The sequence below is a fragment of the Zea mays genome, chromosome 6, assembly GCF_902167145.1.
Source record: "Zea mays cultivar B73 chromosome 6, Zm-B73-REFERENCE-NAM-5.0, whole genome shotgun sequence".
NCBI lineage: Eukaryota > Viridiplantae > Streptophyta > Magnoliopsida > Poales > Poaceae > Zea > Zea mays.
The window spans coordinates 141048173-141066110 of NC_050101.1; the positions used below are offsets into that span (position 1 = coordinate 141048173).

At 41.3% G+C, this 17938-nt stretch overlaps 1 protein-coding gene across 1 annotated transcript; it reads left to right on the forward strand.

The window, feature by feature from the left end:
* The first annotated feature begins 12627 nt into the window (after positions 1-12627).
* Positions 12628-14896, forward strand: LOC103630112 (Histidine-containing phosphotransfer protein 4). Its single transcript, XM_008651201.2, has 6 exons — positions 12628-13057; positions 13791-13921; positions 14014-14082; positions 14266-14337; positions 14428-14500; positions 14604-14896. The coding sequence occupies exons 1-6, from the start codon at positions 13007-13009 to the stop codon at positions 14652-14654; spliced, it is 447 nt and encodes a 148-aa protein (XP_008649423.1). The 5' UTR covers positions 12628-13006; the 3' UTR covers positions 14655-14896.
* Positions 14897-17938: the final 3042 nt, after the last annotated feature.

Sequence of the window (17938 nt, forward strand, 5' to 3'; positions counted from 1 at the left end):
CGCGCAGCGCACGCAGAAGTCAGAGTCGCCCATGCCGGCGCACCGGACAGTGAACAGTGCATGTCCGGTGTGCACCGGACACCCAGGCGGGCCCACAAGTCAGAAGCTCCAACGGTCAGAATCCAACGGCAGTGATGACGTGGCAGGGGGCACCGGACTGTCCGGTGTGCCATCGAACAGACAGCCTTCCAACGGCCACTTTTGGTGGTTGGGGCTATAAATACCCCAACCACCCCACCATTCATTGCATCCAAGTTTTTCCAGCTTCCAACCACTATACAAGAGCTAGCATTCATTGCAAAGCACACCAAAAGAGATCAAATCCTCTCCCAACTCCATACAAAGCATTAGTGATTAGAGAGAGTGATTTTTAGTGTTCATTTGAGCTCTTGCGCTTGGATCGCTTCTTTTCTTTCGCATTCTTTCTTGTGATCAAACACTCACTTGTAATTGAGGCAAGAGGCACCAATCGTGTGGTGGCCCTTGCGGGAAGTTTGATTCCCAAGTGATTTGAGAAGAGAAGCTCACTCGGTCCGAAGGACCGTTTGAGAGAGGGAAGGGTTGAAAGAGACCCGGCCTTTGTGGCCTCCTCAACGGGGAGTAGGTTTGGGAGAACCGAACCTCGGTAAAACAAATCCGCGTGTCTCACTTACTTATTCGCTTGCGATTTGTTTTGCGCCCTCTCTCGCGGACTCGATTTTATTTCTAACGCTAACCCGGCTTGTAGTTGTGTTTATATTTGTAAATTTCAGTTTCGCCCTATTCACCCCCCCCCTCTAGGCGACTATCAAACCAAACACCCCCTAATATCAACCTCTCACTTTTTGTCACAAGCTGGCAAGTTGCAAATGGTAAATGTAGTGCTTTCATCAATCCCTACATATTACATGTGCACCCTCAAACTCCCCCTCTTAGTGATCAAGCAAATTGATAAGTATAGAAAACTTTGTTTGTGGAGGGGGCTAACATCAACGTAAGAAAGCTACCACAGACAGCATGGGCCCTAGCATACAAACCCAAAAACAAGGTGGGTTGGGCATTCTTAACCTAGCAACACAAATGAGGTGCTGCTTATGAAAAATCGACAACAAAATGCTCAATAGACTCGTCATCCCATGGGTGGATATTGTCTATAATAACCACTATAGATGAGACACAGTGCCTTTTGCAAAAAATGGTTGGGTCCTTTTGGCGAAGAAGTATCCTTACAAGCCGTAGCACATTCAAAGAATTCTCACAGGTGACAATTGAAGATGGACGCTCTACCCAACTATGGTTCAATCGGTGGGATGATAAAAAACACGCAAATGCCTACCTAGAACTCCTAAGTTGCTCACAGTACTTTTCTCAGAACGCCTACAAACACATGATGGGGTGTGAGCCCGTTCACCCTGTTTATAACTAGTTGTGGAAATCAAAATGTCAACCAAAACAAAAGTGTTCTTCTAGCTTCTGCTGAAAGAGAGGCTGAACTCCAGATCCCTGCTCAAAAGAAGAAACATGTTCCCTTTCCCATACACTTGCAAAAAACTGCATACTACAAAACGAAGTAACTATGGCTCACCTATTCCTGAAATGTAACTATGCCCGGAGATGTTGGCAGCTCATTGGGATCACCTCCTCCGCACACCACATCTCTCCTTGGCGGTACAAGGAATGTGTCTGCAACAGACAAAACCATGTGGAATGGAGGCCATCATAACCATGTCTTGGTTTATATGAAGATGCAGAAACAATTGGATATTCAAAAATACTCCACCCACGACAATCATATGCAAAGACATGTTCCAAAAAGAAATGATCCTAATCTGTTATAGAATGAAGTCCTCATTGGTGAATTGGATCAAAATCTGCCTGCAACAACTATAAAAACCTAGTGAACATCACCCTCCCTCCCTCAATGTAATATGTAAATATACTCCTTGATTAATGAAAAAATTGTAGGGATTTCTCCTTACAATATTTGCCTCAAAAAAGTATGCACAAAAACCGCAACTCCCCCTCAAAAAGAATTTTCCCCCTTGTGAAATACATGAGAGCAGAAAGAAATACAAAAAGTGCAAGAGCTTTCAGGTGTATAGTAATTAGAATGTAAAGATGCTCTAAGTGGTGTATAATAATCAAAATTGATCACATGCACAAGATTGTAAATTATATGGTTCGAATCCATTTGAACATTATCAAAAGAGATAGTCACCACTAAAACAACAATTATTAAGTGCTAAGCAAAACTGTACAAGGTGAACTAAACGATACAACATTCACTCATTGTTCTAAAGATAGACCAAGAACTTATGTTCAACTAGTACAATGCCGTGTGTTGCGACCATACATCGACACTCAAGGGTTCAGTGGCAAGCTTGTGTGATGGACCCTTTCAACAAAAAACATTTTTAAAACTAAATTCATGATTTAGTCGAAGCATGTGAGCGTGAGAGGTTGTAAGCATTGCCAACTCTAACATTTCAATCGGGTGCAAAATATGCAAAATATGCAATTAAAAGCTAAAGACAACGATTTTGATCATACACTACAAAACTCAAATTCTTCTGAAGGCGCAAAGAGATACAGTCTCAATACACTGATGCAGTGATGAACGCAAACATATCTTGATCTTTTCTATTTGTCACTTATCTTGACCTATTTTTGAAAACATTATGAATATGACCAAGATATTGAATGACTCAAAAAGCATTAGACATAGCAACCTAACTTATTAGTGATAGCAAAAAGGATCTCAACACATCCTAGTTGCTAACCTAAGTGGTGAACAATTTTTTAGATTGAGAAAGTACTAGTCATGTTCACAATTAAAAAACAAGGGTACCCTCTAGGAAATATGGAAAGTTTGGAATAGGAAAATCTTTGAAGGCACTGAAGCTTCTGTCAACCTTCGAACCTAGTGTTTAAAAAAAGAAGCTCGTCAGCAAAGCCTGCATTTTAGAGATATCGATGTCCTGCTATTCTTTTGATGGTTCGACAACATGTAGCCTTTGTTGTTTTGTTTGTGTTTAACTAAAATTTCTATTTTTGGTTATAAATAAAAGAACTAAATAAAATGAATGTTTTAATGGCCAAATATTAAAAATAGGTTGCTTGTAATTTAAACAATAGAAAATTATGAGTTTCTAAAAAATATCTATAGTTAATTATATTTAATTGTTTGCATCCACTACTTTAAATAAATTTTATTAAGTGAAAGTAAATTTATAAAATTCGTGAAAGGCTCGAATAGGTTTTATCCTATTTCTAAAATAAAGTATTAAGTCTTGTTTGAAAAATAAATCTAAATCTAAATTTGGAACTATGTTTAAAATCACGCAGTTTTAAAATTTTAGATGGTTGAGATAACTTTAAAAACTTACTTGACTCAAAATATTTGTATTTAAGTTTCAAACTGAGTTACAGTATTTGAAAATGATAGAAACCCTCCTCTCTCTCTATTTAGGCCGTATCTGGCCCGCACAGCCTCCCACTGCTGTGATCTCTCTAGGCCCGCATCTGTCAGTCGTGCGGGAAGATAACCCAGCAGGCTGGCCCAATTCCCGTGCAGAAGCCAGCATGCACCTCTCTCTCTCATTCACTGACAGCTAGGTCCGGCGCTCCTCCTGCTGACGGATGGACCCTACCGTCAGGGACACACCCTTCCTTTGGCTCCCTCCCCTTTTCGCCTGCCATCGCCGCGCGCCGGAGCCGCGCGGCGCGAGTGCGCGACCAAGCACCTGCGTGGACCAAGCCCCCATGCTCCCGCTGCGCCGATCCCATCAGAGCACGCCAGATCTTCTCTCTCTTCATGCTCCCCAACCGACGCGATCGCAACGTGGTCCGCTCTATCGTGCGCGCTAGGTCATGGCCACCATGGCCGAGCTCCACGGCCCTCCTTTTCTCCCTCGTCTCCGCCCCTACATTCCTACAAGAGCCCCCTATCCGGTGCCTAGAGTGCCCAGGCGCCCAGCGTCCTCCCATACAGCATATTCCACTCCAGAGCTCCAATCACCGCCGCTGCCACCATTGATAGCTCCTACTTCTCCCTATTCCGCTTCCGGCCATCTCCGTTGCCCCTGTTGGACTCTACAATTTTGTAGGAACACGGAGAACCAGCCCACAACTTCTCCTCATTGATTCGTGGATGCAACCCCACCTTCCCGAGCCTCCACCGCTGTTGTGCTTGTGCACGTGCTCCACCCCTCACAGCACTGTTTGGTTCGGATTATAATATCTCTAGATTATATAATCTAGCGTAAATAATCCAACGCAAATAATCCAGCAGGTAAATAAATAACTAAATTATAGATTCAGATTATATAATTTAAAACTCAGATTATGATACTGAAGAGTAGCTACCAACTTCTTTTCCGTGGGAGTTATCACGCGAACACACTCGCAGCGAAACCGACTGCGTTTTCTGATTGTATTGACAAACACCCTACATGTACGCGCACGTCGCGTGTCTGTACCATCCCACAACCAGCGAACAAAGCACAACACATCTCCACTTTTGCATGAAGAAGAGATGGTCCTAAGAGCAACTCTAGTGGTTCTCTAAAAGACTTCCTAAATCAATAATTTAGGTAGTTAACATGAAAACTATTCTCCAACAGTTCTCTAAATGAACTTTCTAAATTTAACAACTTGTCATCTAACCTTATTTTCTCTCTACATTTGACAACCATTTAACAACTCTCTAAACAAAAATGTTGACTGCATTATATAGTTTTTGTGACTTATTTTTTATGTGGATAAATACAAAACAAAATTACAACCTATATTTAGAGAACTATTGGAGAACTCACATTTTTTTTACTCCAAAAGCTATTTAGCAACTTCTTAAATATGTGATTTAGAGAGCTAAAATTTACATAACTATTGGAGTGCGTTTGAGCTACTCCCGAGCGCTAAATTAACTGACTCAGTGTCTGACGAAACTAAAGAAAATACAGCTAACAGTAATTGATGAAACTGAAGAAAGAAAACTACAACGAGCTAGCTAACTCAAGATAACTCATGGGTTATTATCTCCAACATATGCTAGCAACATAAAACACCACTTATGAGCAGGGTCAGGCCCCACTAAATTCAAAGGTATTCAAGTGAATACCCATTATTTTTTACAATTTTTTAATATATACATGTATGTAGTATATATTAATATATACATAGGAAATAGGAAATAAGCAAAATAGTGAAGGAATTATGTTACTTTGGGCTAAAACTATGTCCTTCCTACCTCCTCCAGCCGGCCCGTTACCATGTCTTGGCCTATTATTCTCACGCATCCATACCACACGGTCACTGGGGCCTGTTGGCTGTTGCCCTGTTCGACTGGTCGCCAGGACAGGAGGACGCCAGCCGCCCAGCCGCCACCGCTACTCCGCTAGCCGCTAGGGCAGGGCAAGTGAGTGTTGTCCTCCGGCCTGACCGCCTCTTCGCCTCCGGTGCTCACCCAGTCGGCCAGTCGCCCGCCTCGTCGGCCGCTGCCTCGCCGCGCGCAGCGCGTTGCCGCCTGCCAGAAAATAGGCCGCCAGGCGCCCGCAGTGTGGATACTAAAAATCATGAAGTATTTTGTTTTATCATACGCAATCCATTATTTTAAATAAATAGAGGGACATAATTTTTCTTATAAAAAACTTTACCTTGAAATGTGCCCAAACTTTGCTAACATGTTTCTCTGATCGATTATTGTTTTCTAACAAATATTCAAATAATTTGGACATCATTTGCTTTGAATTTAGGAATTAAAATTAAAATTCTATTTTTAAAACAATTAAACAAAACTATTGCCCTAAGCCGGCATAGGAGGCTTCCATCCTAGAAGCACAGCGTGCACCCACAACCCACTCCCTCTCGATTGCTGACAAGTGAGACCGCCTTGTCAGACCACGCGCACGTGCCCTCGTCTCCCCTCCTTTGTAATCTCTAATGGATGGGCCAGCCCTATTAATGCCTCTCTCCCACTCTCTCTCTAACCAGTGGGGTCAACTTGTCATCCCTAACTCCGTGTTCGTCTCCCTATTCATGGCGTATATTCTGTCAGCATCCAAGCCCCCGTGAGGCTCAGCCTGACACCCCACGACCATTAGCTGACAGAGAAGGTCTCGCGTAGCATAAGGCCCTTTGTCCCTACCTGACCCCTTTTTAATGTCATCCATCAACGCAGAGAACATCTTAGTGTTCATCATCGCCTCCACGACTACACTTCCGTTGTCATCACCATTTCCTCCCAATAAATGGCACTCAACTATAAAAGCTGGCATCCTATGAGCCCCTACTCACCAAAACTCAAGCCACCAACCACTAGAACTTTGTCCCGTCACCACTAGTGTCATCGACGCTGTTCTAAAGCTTCCATGAGGCGTTCCATCCTCACTTGAGCCCCTTTGTCCTCAACTTAGGCGCGACAAGCTTCATCAGCGTTAAGGACAACCGAAATATTGAGCTATACCGACGTCTTCTTCCTAGACCACAGTGTGGTGGAACCAACCAGATTAATCCAACTTAAGTTCACGGGTCCCACCCATGGGCGATGGCACACTTAAATTAGATTAAACTAACAGTTCGTCGGATCTAGTCCGTTTAACCACCTTGCGAGATGAAAAAACCATACCTCATATGAAGATGAGACCTGTGAATACAACATACCATAATAACCATAATTAAAAATATTAGTACATCATTGTTACATCATAGAGTTTTGAAATCATAAAACAGAGTTCATTATTTAATTGTAGCAGAATCTAAACGACGACACATGAGGGGTATGGTGAAACCGATCCATAAGCTACTTCTCATGGTCCTCTTCAGTAGAGGTCGCATCCCACTCGACCGTCCAACCTAGTGGCAGGGTGGAGGGCCAAATCACACCAGCAACCATTTCCTTAAAAGAAGTACCTGGAAAAGACGGTGCCACAAGCAAGGCTGAGTATGCTAATACTCAGCAAGACTTACCCGGTGTGTGGAAATTACTCCACTACTTCTAGACACATGAGGATTTTTGGCTGAGGGTTTTGGTTTCCAAAAGAGAGCAGTAACTATCTAATCAAGTTTTAGCTTCATATTCTAGTCTTTGTGATTAATCTAAGTTTGCCTCCTTCTAAGCAATCATGATAGCATACAATTAAGACAAGCATAAACTTAATCATTAGTCCTCGTTTCACTTCTTACTCAGTGCAGTACATTTATCAAGCGGTCTCAAACACCATGATCAAGCAGTGGAATTCTAGGCTCCCTCTTGTGCTCCTTCCTCAGACTCTAGGATCAACACATACTCTCTGCCAGCAAGGTTACAAACTATACGAATCCATATGCATGAGTTACTAATCATGGTGTTTGAGGTATGGTCATAAGTATGCACTGCATATGAAACAAGTTCCTTAGCAAAAAATAGAGGAGTTACTAATCATAGTGATGAGTTTCACATCTCACCAGAGTGCTAATGCCCTAAACTAATTTAGTATCAACCATGTAACTTTATAAGTTAGAGCTAATCGTCCATGCGCTTTTCCCCCACCACTAACGTACACCACAGAGAGATCCACCGGCTCATTTCGCCAGTCAAAGTCGGGGCCATGACATTGAACCATCCCCTCCCCATATGCCACCAATACATCATTCATGAACTTACACATGCAGAAATTTTTATACTTTGGACTTTTATAATTTTGAGCCAAAACTTAACGGTCGATCTGTTGGTTGTCTGGATGCACAACTGCTCGGGGTTATTAGGGTCTGGTCCTTTGTGGCCCTCCATGAACACCTCAATGTCGCTAGGCTTTTGGCCACACGTTGCTTTCAATATAAGCAAAATACTAATTGGTGATCGATATGGCTAGATCAAACTTACCATTCTTTTAGCTTTTCGGGGGATGTCGCCGCCGCCGAATTTGTGGTTAGGTTCGGTGCCTCGACATTCTCTGGGATGCGCTAATGCTTTCTGAAAGCCTTCGGAAGCCCAGCGTCGACACCAAACATGGTACGCATCAGGGGCGGAGGGCCCAATATGGCCCAGTATTGCTTGGGCAATACCTTGGGCTGGCCCAGCAAGAGATTAGGGCAACAGGTGTAGAGCGCTGGCCGCCAGCTCGAGTGACCGAGTGGAACAGAAGCATAGGCAGTCGGTGTCTTGGCGAGCGACGAGGCGACAAGGCGTCGAATAGCGGGGCGGCGGCTGCCTGCGGCTGCCCGCGCAGCCACGCTTGCCTGGCCACCTCCGCTGACCGCGGCTCCGCCCGACGCCCGACCGCTAGTCCGCCATGCGCGAGTCACGCCTTGGCGCCTGGCTGCTGGCCGGCTGGCTGCAGGCCGCACAACCATGCAACGCAGCCACACTGCCCACGCAGGAGAGCAGCACATGTGCTGGACCGGTATGGTTTGCAGGTTTGGTAATTGGTAGGGTTGTAATTATAAATTGTAATGTCTTTCAATTTTTAATATGCAGATTTTTCAATTTGATTTTTCAATTTCAATAGAAACAAAACAACATGTCTAATCCAATAGATTTTTTAATGTGCAGATTTTCCAATTTCCAAATAGCAGACATGGATAGAAACAAAAACAAGACAAAGAATATGGCCCAAAAAAGTATTTCTCGTTATTATGTGAACACTCCCTGTTGTAATGTCTTCTAGTTATTTAATACATGTTATATGCTTCATAAAATGACAGATTTGAAGAGCTATTTCAGTCAAACTTCTAGTAGAAGTATATAAGCACTCGCGCTAGTGGAGTTTGCAATGAACCCGAAATACATATGCAATTGCCTAGATCTCCTAGAACTAGACTCAACTAGAGGTATATTCTTATTTCACTTCTTCAACAATTTTTACTTCAATTTGCCATTAATAACTCATTTTTTCTTTTTTTCAGATTTTATTCGCTATATGACATTTGGTTGTAAATGAAGTATAATCAAGATGACTATTAAATTAGGTATTTTTCAATATCTATTACTTATTTTGTAGCTATAAATTACTTTAATTTGTGTCGTAAATTTTTATTTATCGCTACGTTAGCAATACCTAAATTTTCTAGCGTCCTCCGCCACTGGTACGCATTAGGCACGGGCGCCATCCATAGAATCATCACTTGCACACATAAGATTACATATTATATCAATCACAACAATTAACAAAAAAGAATAAAACAAATCAAATACTAACCTCATGATATTATTCCTTAGTCAGATATATCCTTAAGGACCCTTCCTTTTTGTTCAAGGGGCCTGCTTTTTCTGGATGATTTTAAAAATACAGATTTGTGGTCTAAATTCTTACATAGTTTATTACATCCTTTACCAGCTCATTGGTTTGGAAGACACGTTCAGCGTGCCCCATGTAATCCATGCCGTTAGGCAACCGATAACACAACTACAACATTAAGAATACAAATACAAGGTTATAAGTCATAAAGTAAAAATATTAAGAAACAGAATAAAAACAATAGACTTCATACCCAAAAGTCATGTCACATCAGTCCCTGTCTGTCGGTGTGATCCCGTTCCTTCTTCAACTTGTACTCGTCCCAGTTACTAACGAGCACCTCCTCCATGCTATCTCCGGCTGACACCTTCACTAGATCAGGGTAGTGAATGACAAAGAGAACCCAATATGGTGTCCCTAGATAGGTCCTCCCAATTCTTGTATTACACAAAAAAACATTAACAATGCACATAATACTTATATGAGACAAGTTAATATATTATACTCATCGATCTTCATGAGGCCTGTATCGCAAGACGGATCATGATTATATTCGTTGATATGTTATCTATTTCTATGTTGAATTATTGTATTGTTATTATTTTAAATGGAACTCTATGTTGGACGATCCAATTTCTGCATCTGCGGAATAAAAATACGAAATATAAACTCATGCCCTGCGCTCTTGCTTTACATGGAAAGGATGCTGTCTCTCCTTATCTGCTTCTCCTTTTTAATACTGTTGTTCTGGGAATATGCACGGCAAGGTGCTCAGGTGCACATATATAGAAAAGAAGTGCAACAATTCCTGCAACTGTCAAGGTATTGATGTGTTGGCTACTCCACCTCTCACTTTGTGATTAGATTTGTTCTCTGCGGCTAGTGTTTGTTATGCATCTTGTTGTCATGATTCCTCCAGATAAGAACTTTACTGACAGTAACAATTTAAACCAATATCTGTCACTTTAATGTCCTGTTCCAGGTTCATATTCTCTTATCACTATCCAGCGGAGATACCTACAGGTCATTATCACCGCTCCAATTATACAATTTATTCCTCTTTTCAACATTTATCGAAAGTAGAGGATGGGGCCTAACAACAATAAAAATATACAAATACAACCAAAAAACCATGGGAGTAGCTACTAGAAAGGAATAAAGTGAGAATTTCCTGCCCACTATGCATCTTCCTCTTTATCATCGAATTCTTCATTTGGTTTTAGTGTAAAAGCATGGAGAAGCTACTATTTATCTTCTTCCTTTTTGGTTGGATGCTTGCTTCAGCCATTTGATGAGTATGTCTCAGAGCCATTCCTATTTGTTAGTCTTTTTTAGACAATGTTTTAGGAGAGGTGAGATGTGGCGAAAAGCAGCAGACACTTGAGCTCCTTTGGTTCACCACATGACAGATCTCGCTGACGTGTCCAGCTTTTATGATGTATTGGTGCTGTATCTTGGGTGCCGCTAATGGTCTTTTCTTGCAGTACCAAGTACTCTTTCTGTTCTGCTGTTACCAGAGTTGCAATACTTTGGTTGTTTTCATGAAAAAGGCTATTGGAATATTTTTGTGTAATCACTGAACAGGCGAAACTGCCATGCTTTATGGAATTCATCTGTATTAGGAATGATGATATCAGAAATTATGTAACTATTCCTTGCGTTAAACAATTTTTTTAATTTGCATGTTCAATCAAATGCATTTCCATTCTGTATTTTCATGGCAAGATTATTAGTATTAATGTACAAAGACCAATCTGTCATCTTTGTTCTTAGTCCCTGACATTAAGTCTGGCAACATTATCATAAGGAATGGAACATAACCGCCTATAAGTTTTCTAGAGGCAGCTTGACCGTAGTTACTACTCCAGTTGTGTGTAATTTTGTTAATTAAAAGGAATTTTTCTTTATGTTAAATACTCACACGGAATTTCAAAGGTTGATGTCATTTAAAGACATTGAAATTCTTCCACAATCTAATTTGTAGTAGAAGATATCTTTTAAAAAAGTTAGAATTTCCAGATTTAGTGAATCTGTCCTCTTCATCAACCACTAAATAATCTTTGATGGCCTTCATCATCAGATAGCGAGACTGGCTGAATCGCAACTATTGAATAGAGGAATAGCTTTCACCCAATCTGTCACCCACAGAAAGAAAGGGCCCTCGTGTACAAGTTACAGAAAAATATGCAACTGTGTATATTTGCCGATTAATTATCTAGTCTCTTATATTAGTACCAATCTTTAGAGATGTTCAAAGTTATACTAAGTACCGTAAGATTAAGCTGATGAGTCATACGATGAAGCTCTAGAAGAGGGTTATCGAGCACCACCTAGGAAGAGTGACAAGTGCGACCTAAAATCAGTTTGAGTTTATGGCTGGAAGATCAACCATGGAGACGATTTTTCTAATTGCCGAAGAGTGACAAGTGTGACCTAAAATCAGTTTGAGTTTATGGCTGGAAGATCAACCATGGAGACGATTTTTCTAATACGGCAATTGATGGAAAGATATAAGTAGAAGAACTTGCATATGGTCTTTGTTGACCTCGAGAAGACGTATAACAAATAATTGAGATATGTCATTTGGTGGGCATTTGAAAAGCACAAAGCCGCAACTAAATACATTACTCTCATCAAGGATATATACAAGGATGCGATGGCACTTGTCCAAACATGTAATGGCGATATTAGGGATTTTCCAATTAAAATAGGACTACATGGTTCAACATTGAACCCTTATTTATTTGCCTTGGTGATGGACAAGGTCAATAGGACATCCAAGAAAATATCCCAACATTGGAGACTGGAGTCGAAAAAGGTTTCAGACATAGTAGGAGTAAGACTAAGTACATGATCTGGCGATGTTACATGATGTTGAATGTTGTCCGACAAAAAGGCGATATGTCCATCAACTGAGTGTAGCAGAGATGTGCATGTTGCGTTGGTTTTGTGGACACATAAGAAGAGATAAAGTCCGAAATGAAGATATTCGGGATAGATACGAAGTGATACCTATTGAAGAGAAATTGATTCAATGTCAGTTGAGATGGTTCGAACATGTCCAAATGAGACCTCTCGATCTCAAGGCACCGGTGCATAGAGAGATTTTAGAGTGGGTCGATAGTGTAAAAAGAGGTAAGAGTTGACCTAAAATCACTTAGGACGAGATGGTTAAAAGGTATCTTGAGGTGTGGAATATCTATAAAGAATTAGCTAAAGATAGGTGAGCTATTATATTTACCATTAACTCTATTGTCTATCTTTTACTCTTTCGTGTTTTTTTGTCCTCGTATTTTTGGATTTTATCTCTAACCTACCTTAACTTACTTGGGACAAAAGATTATATTGCTGTAGTATTTTTATACAAGCTTCTTAACGAACAGGTTTTAGGGTACAATGGTTCTATATATACATTACTGTCGTGCAGTTCCATGATATTTTGAAGTTCCTCGCTGTTTACACCGTAGCCACACAGAAACCTTAGGTTGCAGAGAAATCTTCTATTAGGTTTATCAAGTAAAGAACTCAGAGCGCAACTTGCCGCAATTTGTACTTGAGCTATCTAGCTTCCAACAGTTTCAAGGGAAAGAAAAGAAAAAAAAGAAAGAAAGAAAAGTTCTCCGTCTTTTTGTTATGCTTTATTCACAGGAGGACATTATCAATGTAGAATAAAGATTTTGCATGTTTTTAAAATTGTCCTGTTTCCCTCTATATATAGACCCTTGCTCATTTCGTGTCTCGGCGTGCTCATCTGAGTCCTCTGTAGTAGTCTGTACTTGCCTGCACTCTGCACTCTGACTGAGCTAGCCGACATGGACTTGCGGCGCCAGACCATCTCCATGAAGAAAAGCCTCTTCGATCAGGTTTTGTCTCAGTTCACTGGAAACCTGGGAGACTAATAACTAACTGGGGTCACCACCTACTAATGAATATGTGTTTGCTTGTCTGGATCAGCTCTTAGTTTTGACAGGGTAATCAGCATGCATAGCTCATTTTGTCAGTCAGATTATATATTGACACATTCCAATTAAAATCGGCTTTAATTTGTAAATAACTGCATGGCTCTTTCTGTCCGGTTTTAATCTGGCATATATAAAGTTACACAACATATTCTGCTACATCATGTATATATACATGCAATATGATATAGTGGGGAAGGGTGTCGCCGACCATACAGAATAGCGTGCCACTTTATTTCCTGTTTATATTCCTTTGAGAATATACAGAAAGGTGGGGTTTTCAAACTTTACAGAGTCATCATAGGTTAGGATCGTTTTTGATGATCTTGCATTAGTTTCTGGTAGACAAACCCTAGAGTGTCCTTTATGCCTAGCTAGGTTGAAGTCTAGCTAGAAACCACTTGCTGGAACTCTCTTGGCTCATCTTTATGTGGACTGCTGCCTAAAAGGCAATCTTTTGTGGTGTATCTTAGAACAAGAAGGATTTGGAATTGCAAGTAACTGCAGTTCCACTGGCTGGGATATGATTTTTTTTTGGTTGGAAAATTCCAAAATATTCTCACGTTGTGGTATCCTTCATAATGCTCCTTATATATTTTGCTTTTCAATATATCTAACCCCGTGCTTTTCCTTGCAGGGTTACCTGGATGAACAGTTCAGTCAGCTGGAAGAGCTGCAGGATGATTCAAGCCCCAATTTTGTCGAGGAAGTTGTGGCTTTGTTCTTCAAGGATTCATCAAGATTGATGGCGAACATAGAGCAAGCACTGTAAGCAATATATGGCTTAACATAATGTCCGGGGCTATGTGCCGAGTTTTTTTAGTACTACAATTTATATACGCGACTTCGAATTTCTGCAGTGAGAAGTACCCTCTGGATTTCTACAGGCTGGATTCTCTGGTGCACCAGTTCAAAGGCAGTGGATCAAGGTATAGATAGAGGGGATGAATATGCCCAGAAATTGCATTGCGGCAATACAGAATCTTGTGATAACCTACTCTGGCCTGGCTTTTAGAGTTGTCATCAGCTCACTGATACAAAAACTGATTAGTAAGATATAGATAGCACTTGGTTACAAGTTCACTAAAAAGGTGGCCTCGCTTTTGGCGCAGCATTGGTGCACTGAGGATGAAGAATGAGTGCTCCATGCTGAAGGCCCACTGCAACGGCAGGAATCTGGAAGGGTACCGTGTACACCTGACGACTCTTCCTATTTCCCTCTCATTCTTTGCTTGCATTGAGCGGCGGTGCATCTCATTCCATGGCTCGCTCAGATGCCGCCGGTCGCTCCAGAAGATGAAGCGGGAGCATGCCACTCTGAAGCAGAAGCTGGAGACGTATTTTCAGGTAAACACAAACACTCTTTAAGAATGGTTGCGGTGTTTCTGTACATAGATAACGATCGAGCAACTGATCTTAGCTGCTGTTTTGCTGCGTGCTGATGAGACAGTTGCTGAGGCAAGTCGGTCCTCCAGAACGCGCGGTGAACTCATGGAAGTAACAAGAGTAGCTAAGCATGGGAGGCAGTTCCAAGGGAAACAAGAGGGTGGGCTACTACCTCTGCTCCATTGGAAGAGTATCGTATACTCCTCGAAGTTTTGCTCAGTTACTTACTGCTGGTGTGCCGGCCCTTTTCTTTGCTGCTCATATGGGGGATGTGTCTGTCTCTGGTGTGGTTTCTGTACCGTCTACTCTGAAATGTGCAATGGTATCATCAATATATTTGGTCGAATTTTGTCGTAAGGCGTTCATACTGCCTCATGATTTTCTGTTCTGCGCTTCTCGAATCCTTGCTGCTATAATCACGATTTCTTGAGATAAGCTAAGCAGCGTGACGCGCTTTAGTTATTTGGAGAAAGAGCATGCAAAATTTTTAGAGCTAATTTTGGAGTAAAAAACCAGAGAATATTGGAGAGGCTAAAATCTAGTTTTATTCAAAATTGAATAAGAAAGTGATTTTATTAACCCTTCTAATCTTCTTTGATTTTGTGACTCTTAAACTATCTCTTACTTGGTCACGGCACCGCCCAATTTTTCCATTAATATCTGGAGTTGTTTTGTTGCATTTATTTTCTGACCTTGTCCTTGGCTAAGGAAATGATTTAGCCACGTGGGAAAATCTTCCTAGCCCAGCTCAGTTCAATGCAGAGCTGTTGTTACACGGTGCCGTGTACATTTATCATGACATAACTGTAAAACTAACCTACACGAAAAGAAGAAAAAACTGATCAAGCACGACGCCAAAGATTTCTTCGAATATTTGTCATCCATTAGTTTATTGAGGAAGTTTTCACGTCCGCGCAGTTAAGACCATTTCCAGCAGACCATATAAACGGTTGTACAAAATATTATTTTTATACTGTATATTATACTGTTTACAAAGTGTAGTTTAAAGTAGTGAGTGAGATAAGAGTACAATGAGATAGTCTAAGAAAGTTTTAGCTTCAGTGTATGGACACGCGTTGCAACGAGGTTGGCCACCGGCTGTCCAGGTGGTCGTGAATCGCTCTCGTGCGAGAAAATGGGTGTCACTTTTAATAAACGGGAATTTTTGAACTATCATTTTTTTTTCTTTCAACCGATTTGCTCTTACATTTGATTGGTTCTAATCCAGTTTCCATGAGCACAGACTTTCCAATTGCCATAACTCTCTTACCAAGATTCCTCACATGAATCACATGTAAAATTAGTGGCCTCTAAGGGAAGTAAATTAGCCAATCTAATTTCTGTTTAATCTATAGCATCTATTTTTTCTCTTAATCAAAAGATATATGGATAGTGTAACTAAGGTTTTTGACTAAGTATTCCTATCTTTATCGTAAAGAGATATGCAACATAGGTGTCAGTTGTATCAACTAGTTTATAATTGAGCTAGGAAGGTAAACACACAATCAAGGTGATAATATAAATACGAAAACTTAAATACGATGGAGATACAAATTATCATTGATAAGTCGGTATTTTCATGAGATATCAAAAAGCGCACAAGTTTCTTTTTACTTCTCGTTGGAGCCCCATGCAAGAGAAACCCACACGGGCACCAAGCTCCCTCTCCCTATCAGGTAACTCCATAAATAGCCTCGTGCCATCTCCACATGCAAGTGGTACTCCGATTTTAGCCTCTCTCGGATGCTCCTTACCGTCCCACTATTGAGTTTATGGCTAAAATGTCGCAGGCTTTGTTCCCTCTAGTACACAATGGCAGTCACATCATAAATGTAATTGGTGTGATCTTACAATACTAACAAGCCACACTAGATACAACTATAATGGTGTGCACAACCACCGAGGGGTTTGAGCGTGTCTAACCTTACTTATAATCACTAGACATGACCTAGAGCAAACGCTAACATAGCAGCCTAACTAACCTAAACACTTCGCAAAGCACATATGCTAATCATCGAGTAATCTTTGAGCACTTGGGTGTATAGGGCTATAGGAATGGAGCCTCAACACTCTAGAATGTTTCTTAGCTCACACACAACTCAAATGACCGATTCAGGTGGTATATATATATATATATATATATATATATATATATATATATATATATTAAGAGCCCTGGGCTTCCAATAACTAGAGAAAGTCTAAGTCGGACGGTGCAATCCGGTCGAGCCGGACCACATCCGGACGTCTATAAAACAGGACCCGGAGTGCTAGGGTTTAGTTTTTTACACTCCACCCCGATTCATTAGCGACGACGCGTGTGACGACGGCGGTTGCCCCAGAGCGTGCGCGGCGGCGAACCCCCAGTCGGTGGCCGTAACTCTATGACCTCGACGTGCGGTGGCGGAGGTTCCTCGATCCGGAGTAGTGGCGGCGGCTCCCCGATCCAGAGAACGAGCGACAGCGGGGCCCTTGTGCGGGCAAGCGGCGGCGTCTTCGAGGCCCCGAGGAGGCGGCACTTCCAAGGCCGGCGAGCAAGTGACGCCCGTCGACGTGCGAGTAGCGACGGCGATGTATGAGGGGCGATGTTCGAGCGAGCGGCGTCACGGAAGGCGCGAGATGCACGCAGCGATGATCGCGCGTGACATCCTCCGATCCGGCGCAGTTTTCTTTTCGATTATTGTGTTTTATGCCTACCACATGTATTATTTAAGCTAAAAACTGTACGATTTTATGCTTCAACACGGAGTTCGTATATCAGTTTACCGCATGCACATTGAAAAGGCAATTCCTTGATTTATGTTGTTCGTAATTTGCGCGCATGCAATGGAAACTCCCAAAAATTTGCCATAATTTTTGGATCTGTATAAAAATAGAAACCGCATGAATGCGGTTGCCATATTTTTTTGGATGTGTCATAAAAATAGGATCGTAATAACAACCTACTAGAGCTATCAACCTTTCACATTGACTCGGTATTTACGCTTGTAATTAAGGGATTTTATGCTCAAAACTTAAGGTTTTTACGCTCCACCCGGAGATGTGTCCACCAGTGAACAACATGCCAAATTTTTTACGCAGTGTAAGGAATTGCATAAATACCTACACCGTGTAGTATAATTTGTTTTAGTATATATTATAAACTAGTTCTAATGCGTTTAGCTCCATGGTTGTTGCAGAGATCCTATATTTATGAAGGAAATAAAACATTAAATACGATTTTTTGTTTTTATGCATGCAATTCATTTCCTTTCATTGCATATTCTTTCCATCGTAAATTCGTGTGCATGTAGCTGCTAACAAATTTTTACGCAGTATACCGAATTGCATAATTATCTACACAGTGTAACATATTTAGTATCAGTATATATCATAAAATGGTCATTATGAGTCTAGCTG

Excerpts from the sequence above, each read along its gene's own strand:
- LOC103630112 (XM_008651201.2), top strand. The coding sequence starts at position 13,007 with ATGGACTTGCGGCGCCAGACCATCTCCATGAAGAAAAGCCTCTTCGAT. Across the intron at positions 14,083-14,265 it reads TTCAAAGGCAGTGGATCAAG|CATTGGTGCACTGAGGATGA; the intron begins GTATAGATAGAG and ends CTTTTGGCGCAG. Across the intron at positions 14,338-14,427 it reads AACGGCAGGAATCTGGAAGG|ATGCCGCCGGTCGCTCCAGA; the intron begins GTACCGTGTACA and ends TGGCTCGCTCAG.